Raw genomic sequence first — 22,141 nt, 5'->3', positions numbered from 1 at the left:
CACATTTACAGAAGGAGCAGGCAGTGGCATTCCCATACGTGTGCTCTATCAGTCCTTGCACAAGTGACTGTCCTGAAAACCACAGGAGCACCAGGGGCATGCATGCTTGCCTGACTGCTTTGGTGTCTTTAAAAATATCTCTTCGGAAGATTTAGTCTGACATTCTACAAGACAGTTCCCAAAGTGCATGTGGTGTTCTTCTGCTCATTTTGAGGATTTTTTTTCCCCCACCACTAGAAGGGTAAAGTTATTCTGCAGGACAAATTACATACATGTTGCGAGATAAGAAATTAGTTCAAGGGTGCATAAACAACAGAATATTACTGAAGTGAATTTGGGTTTATAAAAAAACCAAGAGTTTGCCTTGCACCTTTCTGATTATTTTGTTATATAAACCCCAACTAATTGATTTATATTTCTGGTCACATTTTGTGCTGAGTGGACTCTATTCTTCTCTCTGGCATGGCAACACAGGTCATATTTTTCTGTTGTAGTTTTCAAATTGCTGCCCATTTTATGTTATGAGCTTTTCAAAACACATTGTAAGATAAGCCATTTATGTTCAAACCAAAGCAAGAATCCCACATGCCTATACATACATATAAAATACACTGAAAAAAAAAGAAAGTTATGAGCAAATGATAGTTGTCCCTGAAACAACAAGCAAACCAGCCAGCTGTGAAGGAAACTAACATGATGTACTAAAGCAGAAACACAATATAATGGGGAAATGCGGTTCTTTGTTCAGATCCGTTTCCTATTAACACTTATAATGTTATGCTTGTGCATGCCATCCCCTGAGGACCACTTGGTCAGCCTTAAATGAATAACAGTGGAATATGTAAAAACTGCTAGATGCATAAAACTTCTGTGCACCCCTAGTCCGTTGTGTGTATGTGTTCCTTTTAAAGGAAATCTGAGCTATTTATTGCATGGAAGTTTGAGTTAAAATGCCGTTGTGTTGCCAGGGGCCAACCACTAGCAGTGATTTTAAAGGGTGAGAGCAGAGTGATATTAGGGCAATTTGAGCATGATACTTAAGGTCTCTCTGGCTATTAGTGAAGGAGAAAACATTTTAGTATTGAAGGGGGGGAAACAGACTTTGTAAAGCCATTCTGCTGGGCTGATAGCAGTGAGAGAGGCTTCTGTGAGGGGCTGCAAATTGGATGTCCTTTTGAAGTCATCAGTTTCTTTGTAGGGTACTGAAGCAGATGCTAGTCAGGTGCATGAAGGCAGTTCATGGGGAAGGCTGCTGTGAAGCACTTTTTCCTACTGATTTGAAGCTGAAGTGGAAGATTTAAAATAACAGTCCGTATGTCTGATCTTACATCTGTTGCCTAATTTGGAGATAGTTGTTGAAGCCAAAGGAGCAAACATTTCTCAACTACCAAAACATATTTGTTGGAGGGAGCGTGGGCATGCATATACAAAAAGATGATGTGGATAAATGTAGGAAGACCTGGTTTATTGACTGCATTAGTTGCAGAACTTCACTCTGGTATAAAGAGATCACGATTTCAGGTATTTAAGCATCTAGCATCATTAGAAATGTAAGTATACAGTTCTACTGAAAATAATTCTGAAAGAAGCTGAATGCAACAACCTGAACTATCATCGAGACAGGAGCTGACATTTACATTCTGAAAAATATGTGAGTTTGTTGACTGATACATGAGTTGCTGCACTGAGAGCATGTTCCTTTCCTGAGAGGATGTGGACTACCTCCTAAGCCTATTTGGTGCTTAAGGACTGTCCTGCTCAGGGCATCATCAATGCAGCTTAATCCAGAGCTGTGGTCCTCCTTGAAGGGCTCTTTGATTAGCACAAGAGGATATTAAAAAGAGAGTATTTTTCTGTGTTAGCTGTCTGGTTTACTTAAAAGAATAATTGCTGGCCTTCCTTCTAAGGAAAAAAAAGGAATTTATAATATATTTAAATAATCAAATAACATTTTGATGTTTAGTCCTACCCTAATGAGGGAGGAAGCTGGGGGAGAAATCTAGGTGTTAAAAATAAAACGAGCCCTTTTAAGTGTAACAAAATTGGGATCTCAGAGTCTACAAGGGCAAAAGACATGCATTTGGTGTCCCAGCTTCTTAACTACCTTATTTATATCCCTCCCAAAAGCACAGCTTCAATATGGCTGTAATTAAGCAGAACTACTCCCTAAAACTCTCTTACCACAAGACATTCTCTCAGTGTCTCTCTGTGCAATATTTCTGAACACTCATCATGTCCATTTCTCCACCCTGAGGTCTGACGAGTTGAGGCTGATGAAGTCTGAACACAGACTTTGAGAGATTTCTAACGGGATTATCAGGAGGTGGCTGTTGAGTTTCAGAGCATGCCATCTTCAGACTTCAGTGTTTGTTTTAGATTCTAAAGGGCACCTTAGGATTCCTTAAAGATTAGTGAATAGGGCCTGCCTCTCAAATCTGTGCTATGCTCTTGTTGTTGGTTTTGGTTTTTTTTTTTTGAGTTTTTTTTGTTTTGTTTTGTTTTGAGTTGGGTTTTTTTGTTTGTTTGTTTGGGGGGGTTGGGGGTTTTTTGTTTGTTTTTTGTTTGGTTGGTTGGTTTTGGTTTTTTGACAAAATTGACAGCATAGTAGAGAACCTGCCAGGTAAGGGAGATAAATACAATGGAAGAGCAAACAGCGGGAGAAGAGAGGACTTGTGTGATAACATATTCTCCCTGGATGTCATAGACCATGTGCAAATAATGAGCACACCGAAAGAAAGACAGAACCTGGTTAAGTATTGTGTCAGGAGAGCTTGTGATCTCAGGCTATTAAATACTACAGTGCTCTTTCAGAGCATTATAATTCAAAAGGAAGGTGACAGTGTGGTACCCATGAGCTGCTGCCTAGCATCGGGCTGGAAGGGAAGGGGGAGAAAAATCAGAGCAGGCTTTGGGATGAAAGAAGGTTACCTCATTTTCATAAGGAAGATCACTCAAATACCTGCTTTGACCTCTTATGTTAGAGCATGAATTTCAATGAAGGGATAAATGGTGACATCTCACCCGTTAGCCAGTTTTTGAGGATTGAGCTGTGTTATATTAAATCATGCTTGGAAATCTCTGGTTAATACATTTAGAGAAACAGCTCTCAGGAACATCTACCTCCCTTCCTTCCTCCTTAAAACAGTAATGAATCCAAATTGCTAATAAAATATGAGAGCTCAAAGATGTTGTACACAGACCATGTTTCTGGGCTGAGTATTTTTTTAATGTCAGTTTTCCCACAGCAGTTAAAATGTTACAGTCATTAAGGTATCAAAACTGTCTAGCCAAGAAGAGAGACTTTCCTTTCTTTAGACTTTTGAATTGTTTGAATATTTTGTTTAGAAGGGCTCCATTCTTTGTTTCAATCTGTGGAGAAAGTAAAGCTTGTAATCTGTCTAAACTGTAAATCTCAGTTAAGAGCCATTCACTGAAAAATAAACTATGCCTCCTCTTGTGAGGCTATTTTTCTAACAGAACGGATTATGTGCCACAAACTAACAAAGGGAATTAGCACATACATGTTGTCCTATCTGCATTATCTGTTTTCCTAAATCGTAGGAAAAACTCATTGTAAGGTTTAATAAAAAATTAATTTACTGACATTCAGTGTTTTTTTTTCTGCTTTAACGTGAGTTGCCAAGCAAAACCAGAGGGGCTGTATTGTAGTTCTGAACTAGAAAAGGACTTGAAGGATCAGGAATATTTTGAAGTGTATATATTTATTGAAGGACATTAGGTCCCTTTCTCATGAGCATGGGGAACAACCAAAGAACCACGGATGTCTTCCCCTCTGCAGTCCCAGGCCACTGCACTCTGAATCCTGACCCAAGAGCATGTTTTTTCTCAGGGCCACATGGCCATACTGCTCAGGCCATGTTAAACCTTTCTTCTTATTATATTTATATGCTGCCTCTTTGTCTCCTTCTTATAGCCTCACATGGCCTTCCCTATAAAGTAACTTGGCAAAAACATTTTCCCCCAGATCATCCAAGTTACTAAGTAACTTTTTACTTTCTTGTCTTTGTTCAAAAGAGAACAAAACCTATCAACAGAGAAAGAAATGGTAGTTTCAAGATACTTTAAGCTGGACTTCAGCAGCTTTTTGTATCTTCAGAGTGGAGATCCAAAGTGCCCTGAACTCAGCATCTTAACATGTACCCAAGTGATGAGGAAACCTCCAGGAAAAGTTGGTGTGTTTCTTGAGATCATACTTAAGTTTCAAGGAATGTCTTCCCTCTTCTCATTTTCCCTACCTTCCCCCTTTTCTTCTTTAAATAAAAAATGATCTGACACTTCCCCAAACATTAGTACATTCTTCATTGTTTATTGACTTAGATGTGAAACTCAGCTCTTCTCTGTGACTTTTTGAGGAAAGAAAATGAGAAACTCAGGTTATGTCTATGTAAAAAAATGCAAAAAAACCCAAAAGAGCAAGATCACACGACCCATTTTGCTAAAAAATCTTAAGAATGGCTAATTTTTGCTGTCATCCCCCTGAAATCATGATGTGTTTTGGGTTTTTCTTTTTGATGGGGCAGAATTATTATTTTAAAGTTAATATAAATAGGAAGAAATCCGTAATGCCAAAGCTATAAATCTTTTGCTTTCATAAAAATTATGGAATCATTGAGCTATATGGCTGGAGGGGACTTCAAGTGTTCATCCAATGCTCTGCCCAAAGTAGGATTAAGTAACATCTACATCATTTCTGACAGAAATATCTCTAATGTGTTTTTGACAACCTCCAGAAATGCAGAGCACACATCCTATTGCTGTGTTTAACTGTACTCACTTTGAGACAAGGTTTTCTTTCAGGCTAACCCAAACCCTCTCTGATGCAAAAGTAAAAGTTTCTTTTATTCTTGGTTCTACTTAATATAGATACAGAGAAAGATATTGTTTCTTTTTTTCTATCATTAGCAGCCTCTTGTGTATTTGAAAATTCATTACGTCCATCCTCTCTCTTGTCTTCCATAGACTAACCAGCTTGCTCAGTCTGTCCTTAGTCCTCTTCTAGACTTCCTCTAGCTGTCCAAAGGCTTCTCCTTTGCCTGACTCCCCTTTAGCTAGGAACAATCCCTAAAAGTGGATGTGGTACTTCAGATGTGACATACTGAAGCAAAGGAAAGGATTCTTACTCCTATGTTTAAAAATGTGGGTAGGAAATAAAAAATTCACTTGCTATTGGTGAGGACCAAGGAGCCCAGCAACACTTACAGATGGTTCTCATTTGAAACAATGTTTGCAACTGAAAAAGCTAGAAATAAATTCTTTCAGCTTCTCCAAACTAAAGGAACTCTGCAGAGAGGATTTCTCAGCAGCAACGATGCCTTTGTTTTTAATTGCAGAATCCATAGCATCACTAATAAATCATGACAGTGTGACAAATGACCGGTCTCAGCTGAGGGATCCAGCCTGAAATCCCATTTGGTTAATTGTGTTGCACCTACCAAGGTTTCCCTTGGAGTAGTTGGTTCAGAGCTGACTCCAGGGGAAGTGTGCCACCTACTGAATCACCAGCTCTGCTTCCTGAAGCACCCTGGGATTTCCTTGGAGGGCTCCCAAATGCATTTGGCCAGGACCAACCCTGTTTAGCTTATGAGAGCAAAGCAGATCACAGCCTGAGGCTGTTATGGCTGCTAGCCATATTACTCATTGGGGATATTTAGTCATGTATCTCTATGAAGGGAGACCATATTGCATTATATGTCTCGAGTTAGTTCTGCATATATTGTTTGTAAATTGCTTTGTGAGCCTTTTTGAGTGGAAAGAGCTGCATATGTATAAAATATTAAGACTAAATGGAGTGTATATAACATGTATGTATACTTTCAGGTAATTTTTATAATAGCCATTCATGTATAGCTGTATCATTGAAAATGTAATAAATCAGGCTAGGAAGGCAGCCTTTCTTAAGAGGCTTAACTGTTTCAGTTCTGAACTGTTCTGTTTTCACTGTTGAAAGTCTGGATTTGATACTTAAATACCGGTAAATCTTCAGCAAGATGGTTGTTTAAATCTAATAGAAGTGAGTACTAGGATAAACACTGTGCTGCTAACATTAATTGGAATACAATTCCACTTGACTGCAGTAAGTCCTTATTGATATTTTATTACTAATAAATTTACAAATGGTAGGCTGCTTTGCATTAACACACCTAATTTTCTCATTCTAGGTAAGACACTTCCCTCTTCCAGTAGGTAGCTTACAGCAGTACTGTACAAGTCTGCCAATATTAGGAGGAGTTATAATCTGAAGAGGGTGGATGCTGCTGTATTGTATGAGGTACTTACTCCCTCTCTCTGACTTTTGAAGGGGATAAGAGCTAGGCAAAATAGTCATTGGTAGCTGAGTATCCTCACTATAGACTCGACTATTACATTTGGTCTGGTTTTAAAAGTACAGATAAACCCCAAACAACAACAAACTAACATACTTTGTACCTCTGTACAGATTACTAAACCTGGCCTTCATATTTTTTTTCTTTTAAAGATACTAGGATATGTACTAGTACTAGTATATGTCTTGTTTTCTATGAATGGTCTCTGATCTGACATTAATACCCCTAATGACTTCCCTGTCTGAAGTCTTTGCCTCATTGTACCCCTGCTTTGACTGTGTATAGCAGGAATTGAAAATAAAAAAGCATTAAAGAACTGCTGGCACCTTGTGGTAAATGTTTGAAAAACATTTTTAGCAACAGTTTAGACTGTAAAACGTATGAATTTTCTCAGTCATTAAAACTATTCTGATGAAAAAAGGATGCATATTATTTTATTCAATTTACATCCATTCTATGACACTTCAGTCCATTTTCTGCCTGCTGCCTACAATGTTACCATAATGAAAATAAGGGTTTTTTTAAAAGCAGTTTCTAAAGGCACAGTGGGCCTAACTGTTTCCAAATGAGATAATTTGGTTTGCAAGACTACTGAGTGAGAGGTAAGACTACTGAGCCAGAGTAGATACATGTGCAGGAAAGAAAGCTTAGCTCAATGGAAATATGTTTAGGCAGGGAAGTTAACTCAGATGCTTCCTTGTGCTGTTTTTGCTGCCTATTAGCTCAATGCAGATGGGCAATAATGAAGGACATGAGTTGGGTGGGATTTGAAAAAAGCAGAGCGGTGCCTTGGTGAACTGAGTTGGGAGATTTTGCTCAGGAAAAAGAAGAATGAGACTTCAAGGGGCCTTACTGCAAGGGAAGTGATGTGGTGGAAGGGAGTAGAAGGACTAGGGAGGTCACAAACGTAGCCTAGAGTAGGCTGAGAACAGGAAGAATAAAATTGGTATTGTAGACCAGGAGAGCCAACAGATTAGATCAAATATATGTGTGAAGAAGACAAAACAGAAAGTTCTTATATAAAACTTTTCTTGTGAAGGAGCTGAGCTGTTTTCCACACAGTCTGTCTCTCATCTATAGTTGTTTCTAAATTCACTAGCACTCTGCATTTTACAGACCACTTTCTTTCTATAAATTTTTTATAGAAGCCAGGTTAGCTGAAATGAAAAAATAGAGTTGTTTTTCTTAGGTACATAATTTAAAGCTTAGCAAAAAAACTTGGGGAAAACTAACTGGCCTGAACAAAACAAAACTTTCAAGGGCTTTACCAAATAAAATCTAATTTTTATCAATGCCCTCTAAAGAATTTTTTTAGTGCACTGTTTTCTTGATTAAGTTCAACTTAGTTCCCAGGGTTTCTGACTGTACAACTTTTTACACTTTTTGCTGTCCTTATAAATGACAGACAAAATAGTTTAAGGAAATATTTTTAAAAATATTCATTATCTGGCAAAGACCAGGCTTGCAGTATTTCAGCCTAAAAAGGGAAAGTTTTGGAAGTTTTTAAAAGTATCTGAAAAAGGGAGCTAGAATGAAAATGATGATACAACTGTCAACATAAATTTTCATGTCATTCATCCTGCAATATTCTTTTAAGTCAGCTTCATCTTTTTACATAGTCACATTTATTATATATGCATAATACTTTCTGTATGATAATATCTGTTATCTAGGTGTGCATTTGTGATATATATGTGTATTATGAGCACAGCAGTGAGGCAGGTGAAATCCCACCAGTCACAACCTAGAATTAATTCTGGTTTTGCTTTTTGTTTGCCTAATTGACTCCCAATTGACTAAATCCCAGAAGCTGCTTTTGGGTACCTGCAGCTTCAATTTCTTTTAACAGCATTTGCAAGTATTTAACATCATTTTGTTTGAACACTGTGGAAATGCTGACCAATTACGGAATGAGGTGCAACTGAAAAGAGATTTTATGACTTGACCGCCAAAATCTTATGAGCTGTCCTGGGTACAAGTTAGGTGGTGATTGTGAGGGCTGCCTATCTTTATGTTCAACCCCTCTTAAGACTGAAGACACAAAATAACCAACATGGACAATCAAAGTGAAATAAAAACACAGGAATGTGAAAACATATTAACTGACCAATAAAAATAATAACATTCATGATAATCAAGCAAACAGACTGTAACTTGTGCTCTGAACCTTGCCAAATTTGGGTCTGTTGGCAAGCCACCAAGAATAGCACATCCAACAGACAAGGGCCCCTCATCTGAGAAAGCCTTGCTGCAGTCTCCAGAGAGCTTTGCCCCACGAACTTACAGCAGGAGCATCCCAGCTAGTCTGAACAAATGGCATGAGATTTGCTGTGAAGAGAGAGATTCAGCTAAACTTGCTTTCTGTGTGAATTGAGATTAAGTGAAGGGACTCGGTTGTTATTTAGTAAAAACAGTTTCCTAGGTTACCTTGGAGTAATTTTTACTGTGTTGGTATGATGTAATCAGCTGGTTTAACATTTAAAGCTAGTAAAATACGCGCATATAATTTTTTTTTAAAGATGTGCCTAATCACTTTCATTTTGCACTCACTTAACTCAATATTAATTGTTTGCATTGGCTGAGGATTTATAAACAGGATTGAGAGTGTAATGGTCTAGATTTCTACATCTGATGGCCTGAAAGTTAGAGGGAGTGAAGGCTCTTGTCAGGCTCCTAGATCTTTCCTCCCACACATGCTGGCCACCAGATAAATCATGTGTATGAGTTTATAGTGGAGTCAGTACTGGATGTTAAGCAACACCCAGAAGTGAAGTTCTTGAAATAATTTCCTGTGAAAGCAACAGTAGACAGATTTGTAATCACAGATCACGGCATTAATCAAGTAAACAAACCATCCATTTTTTCCTGTGACATTCTTGAAATCTCTTTTAGGAACATTGAAAATTGTACATAATGATACTGCCTAATAACAAGAGTAACTGGAGCAAAATGGCACGCAGTGACACAGGGGGCTTCTTAGCTCTGTGGAGCACAGAAGTAAAATTCCTCTCATAAAGCTGCTGAGAGTCAGAAGAGATCTGAAACGTTGCTCAAATATTCTAGTAGTATTAATACTACTTATCTCCATTGTAGTTAAAACACTTGTCCTCTTTAAAACTTTCCAAAAAGTTGCTTATTCCACTCTGTCAGCCAAGAGAAATTTCAGGCAGGGCTGAGAGTGAATCAGTAAATAAGGGTAAACTTTGTCATGCACTGTTATTCACTCTGACAAATTCCCACTCAGTAAAAGCTGCTGACAGCTGCAGACTGCTCAACAACTACGGCTAATGTGGAGGAGTCTGTCCTAGGGAATAGGACAGCTATGTTTCATTCAACATGTTTAAAAATGAAGTTTGCTGGAGGAGAGAGAACTGGGTGGTGTTGAAAGGGAGAGTGCCAAATTGGAGGAGGCTGCTTGTGGGGCTACACAATGTTCAGCATAGTCCTGATTTTGATTAGTGTTTTCATTAATGATGGCAATGCACGTATAACGAGTACTGCCGGTGATGCACGGTTTGGAGACACTGGCAGTTTGGAGAAGGACCTGGATATCATGCAAAAGAAAACAAAAAAGAAAAACTAACCAAAAAGCCTCAGTGAGCTTTTAGTACCGAAGTAATGGCAATGGAATGAAATTCAGTATTAAAAAATGCAAGGCTGTGCCTGAAGGGACTAATAAAAATTTCTAGAAGCAGAAGAAGCTAGGAGCTCATCATCTGGAAATGGCTATGTAGGAGGAGGGCTCATTGAGGTAAGTAGTCATGGAGTGGCAGCAAGCGTCTGTGGTGATCTGCTATTTTCCTAGGAACCAGTACTCTTAAATAACACTGTATCAGGAAGATGGCTTTGGAGAGGCATTGGGAGGTATTAGACTGGCATGTCGGATTGATCTGGAGCTAACTTTTAATACTGATGAAAACATGCTGGGGAAGATGGGGTGAGGTTGGTTACCAAGGGTCTTGAAACAAAGTAACTTCAGGAGGAAAACTTCGCTGATTAAGGGATACACAGAGGGAGTTGCCATGTTCAACACAAAGCGTTGGGAAAAAGGTCCTTGCAGCAGGAGTCTGGACAGATATGAAAGAGGTACAATTGCATTGGTAACAGCCAGAGAAAACGATGTTGCAACTATTGACGTGCAGGGTGGTGAGACATATGTTCCGGTTATGAAGCAATTAAAAGAATATATAAGCCCTGAAGTGTTTTCAAGCTAAATTCAGATTGGCATCTCCATGCAGAATAATTAACACACAAAAGCTTGAACATAAGGGACAAAGACAGTAGAAAATTTCTAAATCCTAAGAAATTAAATTCATACTACTTGGAAGGAGGAAAGGATGGGAAAGTTTTGGGCAGATGGGAAGAACAGTAAAAGCTCAAGGTTTGGATGGTTAAAAACTCATGGGAAAGATCCCAGCTAAGAGGGGAAACTGATCAAAGCCCTGCTTCTCTTGTATCAAAACTATTAAGGTATAATCACAGAAGTGTCCACTTGTGTTACGTCTTGGACTGTGAGTGAATTGTGCAGGTTCTCAGATGAGTTAGTCATCATTGTTTTAATTGGTTTACCCTGTTTCCATAATAAATATTTTTTTTTCAATTTAAACAACTTAAAAGTCTAGTTTGTTTGTTGTTTGTTTTTATTTAAACTGAGTTGTGAATTATTTTTCAACAGGGTGCACTTTTTCCAATACAGAATTTACAAAAGTGCCTCATTGACATGGGCTGCAATCACTAAGGAAAAGCACAACCATTTGAGTTTGTACAGCAGTAGGAACAAGACAGTGTTAGAGGGTGTCCAAATAGAAGACTGTGTAAATCTAGTAAAAACAGTTTATGTGGAATGTGTACTTACTCTCTGTGTATTTCAGTATACATGCATGTTTTGTAGAGATATTTTTATTATTCTGGAGTTTATTTGTGGGTTTTTATGCAAGAATGGAAATGTTGTATGTTTTGATTCATAGAAACTGGCACTGAAAGTAAAGCATCATCCTGCACCACAGAATGTGAAAGTGAAGTTAGAAATTATTTCTCTTTCATTTATCATTACAGTAAAACTAGTGGTTTGATTCTGATGCTAATGTCAATAAAATACAGATGCTTTCCTTCCAGAGTCCTGAAAGGATTTGTCTGAGTGTCTGTGAGAGATCTGTTTGATTTTAGTATGTTTAGAGTTAATAAATAGCCATACTTTTCCTGAAGAAAAGCATTGGAAGACTAAACAGTATGTAAATCCTAAAACCATAAGTGAGTACAGATGGACCTCACTTGATTTCAGAAAAGATCTATCAGATAATGAATCTGTGGCTGGAGAAGTCACTATAAAGGAAACTGAAAGGGGATTTCCTGTTTAACTCATATTACAAAAGAAAAAAAAAAAAGAAAAATACAATAGTTATTCCCTTTTTAAAATGTTTAAAATATCTACTCATGTAATAACTTTATGTTACCAATAACAGAGTTTTAATTCTTATGGCTGACTTGTTATATTGGAAACTTTACACTACATTATGTTTCAATTGGAGTCACTGCAAATAGGGAATTGCAGACTGGCCCTTAGTTGTGGCTGCATCTCAGTCTCTGTGTTGCAGACTTCTTTGGTTTTTAAGAAACATTAAAAAATTCTAATTTGTACTGAGAGGGACTGGGGTTTAGGTGTCAAGATGCTGGATGTAAATTAAATTCAGATTTTTGGATAAAGCCAAGTTAAAAATGGTACCACTCAGATCATGAATTCTCATCATCCTGATAGTGATTGAATGGTGTAAACCCTGTGTCTGAGGATAAGCTAGGATCAACAGAATTACTTGGCTCCTTGTATTTTGTGGAACTCCAAAATTTAAGTCAGTTTGTCCAGCAAGAGTCCAGAAAACATTTCCTAATGGCCAGTTATAGCTGTTCATTTTCATAGAGGAAATATTGTACTATCAGCTGGTTTACTAACGAAAGAGGGTGTATCTTTAAAAACAAGCTATCTTGTGTATGTGTTTATCAGATAGCACTGTAAATCTGTCCTGTAATGATGGTGATCTGAGTCCCAGCACCTTCATTTCCCAGTTGGAACTGAGTTCCAGATATTTGCTTATTTAAAAAAAAAAAGTTTCATTAGAATATTAATTATTGTTATCATGCTGAAAAATAAAGAGCTAACAAATAAAGGGCTAACAAAAATGCATGGATGTGACAGTTTAGAGGAAGGATAAAATTTGATTTAGAGCTAAAATTTATTTTAGAGCTGTACTCAGTGCTAACCATACTGTACTTCACAGCATTATTTAATTACAGCATATGAGATTTGTATTTTAATCCAGATTTTGCAATTTTAGCTCACTTTTCTGTCTGTTAGAAGCACAATGGGGAAAGAGCATCAAAACCAGATCCTTTTTGCTGTTATAAGATTTGAGATCAGCTATATGTAATAAAGTTTTCACTGTGTCCAAGATAAAGCCTGTAGGGTTTTGCACTACATTAAGATATCTTGCACTAGATTAAGATATCTGAGATCTGGGGTCAAAAAACTTAGTGTAGACGGATGGCAAAGCTTCTTCAAGCAATTCTAAAAATAGCAGTGTCTTCACATTTTAACCAGCCCATTCTAATTATACATTAGAGTAATTAGAATCCCAGTGGGGGAAGGGAACCTCCTGTTCATTATGCATGAACGTTAAAGATTACATGATGGTTTTTACCTAATTGCAGCTGTTTACTTCTGTCCTTAGTCAACATCTCCCCTTTGCACTTCTGTGCTGTTTGCTGGCTGGTTGTGACCTCTCATGTCAGGGATGACTGCACAACGTGACTTTTTATGGCTGGTCTGCAAGATGCTTTGGAATCTTTCGGGGTTAAAGGTTATACCAAATTATAAAGGATTATTTATTATTCTGCATAAATTGATACATTATTTGTCTTAGGTATTTGTGGCTTACATCTGTAATAAAATAGGTGGCTAGTCTGACTGGATGATTCAGTGACATATAATTGGATTCAAAGCTCTTCACTTCCAGGTCATCTGCTCGCCACTGGCCCACAGTTATTTGGTGAGTATATAGTAAATAGGCAATTCTATTTCCTAGTAGTTGAGTGTCCCCAGCACAAAAAAACCATGATCCCAAGTGGCTTTAACATGCTTAGAACTGTTATTGGGGCAGTGTTTCTTATCTTGAGATCATTCTTGAAGATTTGGGTTAAGATTTATTGCCAAAATGTTTGGGGGAAGCCTACTGGCCATCATGCCCATTGCACATTTCTGTGTCCAGAAATGTTGGACTCAAATTTTGGCAGTTCTTCTTCCTTAAATATTTTCAGTAGGGTGTTTCTAATGTAGCAGCATGTTTGAGCACGTACGTGAGAGCAGGAGATCTTTGTTCCAGGATTCATTTAGACTTCATCCAATCCAGTGTCTTATGTTCAAGAAATCTGGGGCAGTTCTCATAAAGGATATTTCCAGATACTTTATTTCATTACAGTTTGGAGAGCTCATAGGAAAACCAGCTATACCTCTGATACAACTCAATGCTGAGCACTTTGATCTGAGTCTCCTTTAACAAAGAATGTCTTTTGCCGAAGCACTGAAGTGAGTTGGGAACATATGCCCCAGTATCTTATGAGCGACTTGAAGAATCCACTCTTAACCCTGCCTTCCTTTAGGTCAGCTGAAATTTTGGACCTTTACATTCTTATGTCCTTGCTAGTGACACCTAGCCTTCTCAGACAGTCTCCCTGTGCACGAACTTGTTCAGACAGTCCCTCTGTCCTCTATGAAAACACAGGACACCCAAGTTGAACTGAATGCTGAATACCACCACATGGGTTTGCAGTGGTCTGTAACTGAAAAGGTTCACTGGAAGCAATTTGCAAAGAAATCCTTAGGAAACCACCTGGATGGTTATTTTAAATTAAAAAAGGAAGAGATGCCACTTAAAAAAAATAATTTTTAATACTAGGTTTAAGGTTCCATACATGTGATAGTCATTAAAGCTTATTTAATCCTGAAATTATCTGGCCTCTTTAATTCCACAGGGACTGTAAGGCTCTTGGGTTAGAAATGAAAAATAATGTCAGAATGAAAATGAGACTTTCCTGAGTGCAGGACCATTATTGCAGAATAGTTTCTTAATCAAGCCTCTTTAAGAGTCAAGTACTGGAGAAAAAAATAATCAGGCTGTACTGCTTTCATCCACAGGTCTTTGCTGATGCTTTGGCCACTGATTGAAATAGGCAAGAGTCAGTCCCAAAGGCTGTATATGACAAACTCATCTAAAATGCTTGTAGCACCGGTGATTTGTCCATCCACAATCTCAACAGTAGTGTTACAATACGCATTTGAGATAATTCCAGTGCACTCTGACGTTTGGGCTCTCAAAATTCAGAGCTTTCTGATCATTGAGACTGGAAACTTTCAGCAGACGCTGTGATTTTTGTCAAGTTTCTGTTACACCAAACATCTGTGGTGTGCCCCACCACCCTTTCCCTAAGGATGAAACATTCTGCAGGGAGGGTGTTGCAAGAATTCCTGAACTAGACAGCTAAGCTGGAGTCATAACTGTGCTGGCCAGGGCCCTAGTTTGAAGAAGGCTCCCATTAGAATTAAAACATCCCATAACTCTCATCACAACAGCTCTATTCTTGAGCGTGGTTGAACACAGAAATTTAAGGCTGGGGTTGGAGTGGGGGGAGAATGAAAAGACAGACAAATAAACAGATAAAGAGGGAGCTCTTGCATGCAAGTGGAATTTCCTCTGAACACAGGACATTCTTTATCATTAACTGGTCTGTCACAGGAAGGAAAATGGGAAAACTGTGTTTCCTGTTAGGGGGAAGAAAAAAATCAATCAATAGGCCTTGGAAATACCTGCCTGGAAAGAACTTTTTGTTTTCCCACCAGCAAGCACAAATAAGTTTTTAACTCCTTTGGTTCATGAGCTGTGTTTTAAAGCAGTTTCCTTCTTGAAACAGGACTTCAGTCTAAACATGTAATTTGGAAATGATCAGCAGTTCAGACTGCTTCGACCTTGTTCACTTCAGAAAATGCTCTTACTCCTGGAAATATCTTCTGTAAGACGAACACTTTTGAAAGCAGCTTAATTCTTCTGAGTTTGTGTCTATGAAGATAATAATCATAAAAAGGGTCATTTACCATGCACATGCAGTCTCTCCTGTGCTATTTTGGTTAAGACACTTGTAGATGGGCAATGGATCTATTATTGCTTCTGGCGAACAAAATTTTCTTTTGGAAAGACCACAGTTGCCAGGCAAATGGTTGAAGCCTCAGGAGGACAAGGAACTACATTGCAGCTCCTGTGTCATCTCTTTGTTTGCATTTTGCTCTGAATACCTGCAGTGGTGGAAGTTAGGGTTTTCAGAAGAGTGAGAAAACTGCAGGAATGGCTGCAGGAATGGATGTATCTACATAAACGGCCCCACGATAACTTGGGTTCCTCATGGCAATCCTTTTTCCTTTTGGTGGCAGCTTCCTTCCTTCCAAAGCTGGGCCTGAGAATTTAAAGCTGTGCCTCAGTTGCAGCCACATTCCCCTGTTGTGAGCCTGGAATCTGTCCTGGGCCCATGACAACATTTATAGCAATGTCAGTGGCATAACTGGATGAGCAGAAGCAGTGTAATCCAGCAGTGTAAATGTAAGAAGACAAAATAAAAAGAAGGAAGGAGGGAGGATGACTTCTTAGACATGCACAGAAAAAGGGCTAGAAGTCTCATTTTTTTAAATGGAGAGGGAGAAGTGGGCTGATCTTAAAATGAAACTATCAGCAAAGCTGGAATTAAAAGAGGGCTTTAGGAATGATCTAACTTTTATTTTATTACATGACAGAAGACAAAAAATCAATAGCTGGTAATTCAGACATAAATGAGTTATACAGGCCATTGACACAATGGACCAAACTTTATAACAACCACATCTGATGCTGTCAAGCCACAGGCTTCAGTGGCGCCAGTAATAATTATGGCTGATCACCTCTAATTCAGAGCTGCCTTGCTTGATAAAGGTGTCACTCTGAGTGGCTGCAGCATCAATATCAATTGAGGATGTCATCCAGCAGGTCAGGCTGCCACAGAGAACTGTGGGGTTTTTTAATTGAATAGGATAAACTCTTGGTTTACTCCTCCTTTTATTCTGTCTGTAAAAATAAATACAACTTAAATAAAATATCACTTGAATTCATGACTACTTGAATACAAGACTAAACCATGACAGAAGCTAATGGTGTCAATCCATAGAAATATAAAGATAATTTATAACCATAAGAGTATGCTCAGAGGAGACTTTGATACTTTACAATAGTCTCTGTTGCATTGCTACTGTGATCAATTAATGAACCCACCCCCAAAAACCCCAGTGTGGTAAAATGGTGCTAGGCAATAGAAATTGCTTTTCCATAAACTCACATCATCATAAAGAAGAAAACATATTGACTTTGCTGTTTTCCTACCGTTTTCTGAATTTTAGTGGCATAAGCGCATCCACTGAGTGCTGGAAAACTGAGTTTCACTCTGAGGCACGGGGTGAAGTGTCTTTGTGAAATAGTTCTTGATCTATAAAGAAAGGATTAATTTTTAAGCACCTGTCTGGTGTTATAGGTGCCAAAAATACTTACATCTGCAGTTTGATGTTGAAACTATTAGTCTTGGAATTGCTCAGGGATGCTATGTGTACTTAGACATTTTTGTTTATTATTATTATTACTACTGCTACTACTTAGGCTTTGCATTCTTTTGTGGACCAGCTGTTTGGTACTGTGTTGACTACAATTAATTGTGAGTGATGAACAGGAAAAAAGCCCTCTGTGGGGGAGGACACGAGAGCTTTTTCAGCCATGGTCACTAGCATTTAACATCAGGAGGACTCAGAACCACACTACGTTGCAGCAGAGCGCTTCGCACCACAATAGCTTTTGCTTGCACTCGTGAAAGGTTATACTAAGTTCCATTTAGAAACATTCTCTATCCTTAAAAAAAAATCACTAATATCAGACTTGGCAGAGAAACACCAGAAAGGCAATAGCAGCAGCACAGCAGTGAGTTAGTTATAACCTTGTAGTGCTGTACAGTTTGGGGCTTTTCTGATACTTTTTAAGTCGTGGAGAAAGAAGGTGCTTTGCACCTGTGTGTTGGCATACAGAAGAATACAAAGCAAGAAACAGCCCTGTCGTTTTCCTTCGAAAACATGGGGCTCAATTCCAGCCACGCACTGCTGAGGCAGAGAAATCCCAATCTACGGCACAACCTGCACAGCACTTCCTTCTCCCCAGACCCACGCACACGCGCTGCGGCCGCTTCACAGCTTCTCCGTTGCCCTCCTCATCTCCTGCTCCATCTCCTCCTTTTCCAATGGCCGGACCTTCCTGAAGCACAGACCATGCGGGTGTTCGGGACCGACTCGGTATCTTCTGATGCTCCCCAGTCAATCATGTCATCCCCGTTCCTGGTCCCTGGGTTTTCCTGCGCTCCGATAGGCAGCTGCGCAGGCCCTTCAGAGGCAGCACTGTTTCTTTCTCTGTTTACCCGTTTCCAATGGCAATTGCACCACCGAGTCTCAGTACGTCTGGAACTTGGCCTGGGGCTGTTTTGGTTACATTGAAGTTTTTGCTTCAGCGCTGCCAGATTTAAATGGTGACTTCACCAGCACTGAGCTAAAAAGGAGAAAAGGGGAGGAGGGAGGTAGTGCAGCGAGCGGGAGCGAGGGAGAGGGCCAGGGCATTACATCATCGCTTGGACGGGAATCAAATGGGAAGGATATGACTCACTCGGGCTAGTTAAGCTTTGGCTCAAGTTCTACATACACTCATTCCAGGGCTCTCATGTTCTGCACCTCAGCAGGGAATTCAGGCTCAGTGATGTCCATGAGGTTTGTTTTTAATTTTCTTTTCCTTTCTGATTTCTATATAGTTTCCCCCCCTCCTTGCCTTCCTCCTCCTCTCCTCCTCCCCTCCCAAGTCCCCCTTTCCCACTCTTTTCCACTTCTACAGAGTTTGTTTTCTGATGCGTGCTACCTCAGCTCTTAGGAGCAGAAGCTGTTTTTGTTGACCAAACCAAACCCAAACAAGGAGTACAGCAAACTTGAGAGAAGTTTTGGTAGTTTGTTGTGGTTTGGTTCCCTACCGCCTCCCCCCATCACTGTGTTGCTCCTAATCGGAGGAGACAGGGAGAGAGTTAAAATGCAGGAACCAATCGCTTGGATGGTGATGTAATGCTGGAACTGCAGGGTTGTTAAGTAATGTGAGAGGAAGGGGGTCAGGGTTGCAAAGCATTTACCTGCTGTCAAGGGGCTTTAAGTTTATTATCAATTGCAGTGACTGTAACTGGCTTCAGACTGCACTCTCTAATTATTCACAGACTCCCCTTTTTTTATCTTTTATTATTAAAAGTAAAACTATATTATGGTATTTAAAAAAAATGATATTATCACAGCTGCAAATTATTTTCCACCAGGGTTTTTTTGATATTTTTTAAATGGCTTGAAACTGGATGTTTCTTTCACAAAAAGCCTGGAGAGAGCAAAAAGAAAAGAGAAAGGCAAAAAGGGGTGGTTCTTCGAGCGTGGCTGGCGAATTTGAAACTGTATGAAGAAAGCAGTTCAGCCTCTGCCTAGCAGAGCGAGTAAAAGCTCCTACTGTTGGAAATCTGCTGTAGAAAATAAAGCATTTAAGGGAGGCACTTAGCAGAGCTCATCCTAATGAGCTTCGGCTTCCTTTGGTTAACCCTGTGCTTGTGGCTGGTTTGGTGGGTGGCTGTCCTGCCGTTGCTGAGACCGCGGAGGTCCTGACTTTGCACAGCAGATCCCTTCCTGTCATGGTTCTGCTCTCTAGAATGACCTGGGAATTGGGGGACCTACCTGCATGGGTTTCCTTTGCAGGACAGAGCACTGTCTGTAAGTCTATCTCCCTACAGACCTTTCCATCTTTCTTCCACATAGCAGTCTCTAGGTCTGGCAGGATGAGAGAAAAGGTACCTCTTTCCTGAGTTCACTGTGAGTACATTACCCTTGGGATGGGCCACAGAGTTTAACACTGACTAAGCCCCTGCTTGGGCATTGCTTGTGTTTAGATGTGGGATGAATGAGAGATATCAGGTGTGTGTTGGTGTCCTGAGGATACCCGTTCTGCTCGGAGGAGCCCTGCATCAGATTTCTGTGTCAAGAGCTGCCTGCTCTTAAGATATGGCTCTTGGAAGTACCCCTTTGAAAGGGAATTTCTGTCTCAGATGGAAGCACTGTATTAGTGTCCACTGGATCAGCAGCAGACCACAGATTTGCTTGGCTAACTAAAGACAGCCCTAAACATGCCCTTAAGGGTTTGGTGAATTTTTTTTTTTTTTATAACCTGTATTGGGGACTGACTGAGCAAAATAATAAACAGTACTGTTCTGTGGTGGTGGCAAAACCTCTGCATCTCTTTCTGAACAAGACAAGAGCCCCAGCCAGCTCCTGCCTTCCCTTCGCTCCAGTAGCCCCCTGCAAAGCTGTCTTACGTCGAGCTGTTATGTCCCTCCACTTTATTCACAGCTTTTCCCTAAGTGCCCTGATTTCCAAGCTCCTCAGTCAACTGCTAAAGCACAAATAATTGCTCACGTGCCAAACTTTTATCATATGAGAGCCTAACGTAAGGCCGCACCCGACTCTGGCCCACGTTGCGGTGCAGATACACCATATGGATTGGATTGCGCAGTGCTCTGTTGAGGATGTGTGGGTTGTGGAGGGAGCTGGGCTGCTGCAGGAGTTCCCGTAGGATTTCTGACTCATACTTTCTCCTAGAAATGTTGGGAAGTGCAGCTCCACGGACCATCAGAATAAAGCATAGTAGATTCTTCCCTGCTTTCCTGCTTCAGGTGCTGAGGTGGACTTGTCTTCACTCTTTCCCTTCCTGCCTTTTCTGGCTGGAGACTGTGCAGGATAAGTCCATCAGTGCTGTCATTGGATAGTGTCTAGCCACACTGGCAAGGTTCTGGGCAGAGGATAACAGACTGTCACACTGCGACTTTGCCTATGCAGAAATGCATCCTTGTTATTTCTTTTATAAAAACACTTGTAAAAGATGCTTTTTGGTACGACCTGAAAGTCTTTGGGTATTGGATTGCATTCTATGGGGGATCAGAGTATCACTTGTCTGGTACTTGCTTTTAACATTTCACCTGTCTGGAAGGGCAGCAAGGGAAAATGTCATGGTGCTCTAGTCAGTGTGGACTGACTGATGACCCTGCCTTGTACTCATAGCTTTCACAGATTATGCACCCTGTTGATTCACGCTCAGTGAAGTTAGGTAGAGGGTGTAAAGATGTAAATCCTTCTTGCCTTTCCGAAGTGCACTGCAACTCTAAGTTACAATTTACCACCGCTACTTCACGGATTTCAACACAGCACCACAGGAAACACAGAAAACAGGCTTCTTTCAAAAAGTTGCAGTTGTGAATTCCATATGCATACACAAAGGTGTGTGTATGTATGTATGTATGTATGTATGTATTTATGTATGTATGTTGGTTGTTGAAGCAATGAAACATATAATTCAGGAAGTATAACTGTCCAGATAGGAGCCAAACAGCTCTAGTTACGCTTGACAGGTGCTTTTGAAATGCACATTCATCTCGGACAACAAAAAAAAAGAAAGTAGCTACCCATTTTGGATTCTTCTCCTGCTAGCTGCTCAGCTTACCTGGGAGTCAGTGTGCAGGTCTGCCAGTAGACTTGAAGCTCATGGTAGAGGTCAGCAGCTCTGACAGTCAAGTTCTACATGCTTAGAGCCGGGTCTTCTGGCAAGAGGATTTTCTTATTGAAGGATGATATCTTTAGGGACCTAATTTTTAAACAGCAGCCAAGAGAAATGTTAACAGCACTATGAAAATGAGCATCAGAAGACATATTCAGAAGCACATGTAACCTGTCAAACAAACCAGAGGCCAAACACAGCAGAGCTAGGGAGTGATGTTTGCACTGGAGTGCCGACTGTGCATGATCAGCCTGTGAAGAAAGGCAATCTGCTCCGAGCAGAGCCTGACTGGACGAGTCCCAGTAAATTTTCCCCACCAAGATCCTAAGTAAGATTTCCGCCTGCATCACTGAATGTGTGCATTGGCACAATATCCGCTCTATAAGCTGTGTGATTTTAAGCCATAATTTGGTGCTCCTTAGCTGGTCTCTGCATGCACAAAAGAACTGGCTCTGTACTTGCGGTATGAAACAAGAGGTAAAAATCAGATAGCTTGTTTTTACTTCACTGAATGTGATCCCTCTGCCTCTGTATTCCTCAGTTTTCCTAGCTCTACAGTGAGACTATTTCCCTTGAACATTGCTGGAAGACTCGGTTGATATTTGTGAAACCCCGTGAAGTTTTCAGGCTGGTGTCATGAGTGCTGGGGTCAGAGCAGGTCAGGTGTTGGACAGAAGTGGTGGCAGGGCTGGCCTCATGTCACGTTTTGGACACATGAGGCAGGAAGATCAAGTTGTTTGCTACACTTGGGTGAGGGTACTGGGGCAAAAGCAGGCCTCCTGCGCCCTTCCCCATCTCTCTCTACTCTCACCTTCCACCCTCTTTTGTTCATCCTGCACATGCCTGGGCCATGTTCAGCCCAAACTGTTGAGATCAGCTTTGCTGAAAATTACACTTCAGATCAAAATATGAGTTAGGTTACTCCAGTGTAAAGTGAATGCTGGGTCTTTCTCTGCAGCTACAGATAAACCAGATAGGAAGGTAATTACATCTCATTCCTATCTGACTCTCTTATTTGCCATAATCTCTTTTAATCCCTTTGATAATCATCATAATAATGTTAATCTTAATGAACTC

The 22,141-nt window shown here is 40.0% G+C and overlaps 1 protein-coding gene across 8 annotated transcripts in view; it reads left to right on the top strand.

Moving 5' to 3' along the window:
* CREB5 (cAMP responsive element binding protein 5) overlaps positions 1 to 22,141 on the top strand; it is a 256,077-nt gene that overhangs the window by 134,720 nt on the left and 99,216 nt on the right. Inside the window, exon 1 of one of the 8 annotated variants that reach the window (XM_018075807.1) lies at positions 18,162 to 18,207. The exons of the other annotated variants lie outside the window; for them this stretch is intronic. Within the exon in view, the coding sequence (XP_017931296.1) occupies positions 18,197 to 18,207 (11 nt within the window). The 5' untranslated portion in view covers positions 18,162 to 18,196. Of the gene's footprint in view, positions 1 to 18,161; positions 18,208 to 22,141 lie in introns of those variants that run through there. 8 annotated transcript variants of the gene reach the window in all.

The sequence above is a fragment of the Manacus vitellinus genome, unplaced genomic scaffold (genome assembly GCF_001715985.3).
Source record: "Manacus vitellinus isolate BGI_N305 unplaced genomic scaffold, ASM171598v3 scaffold_3_pilon, whole genome shotgun sequence".
NCBI classification, from domain to species: domain Eukaryota; kingdom Metazoa; phylum Chordata; class Aves; order Passeriformes; family Pipridae; genus Manacus; species Manacus vitellinus.
This window is presented reverse-complemented; position numbering and strand designations above follow the sequence as displayed.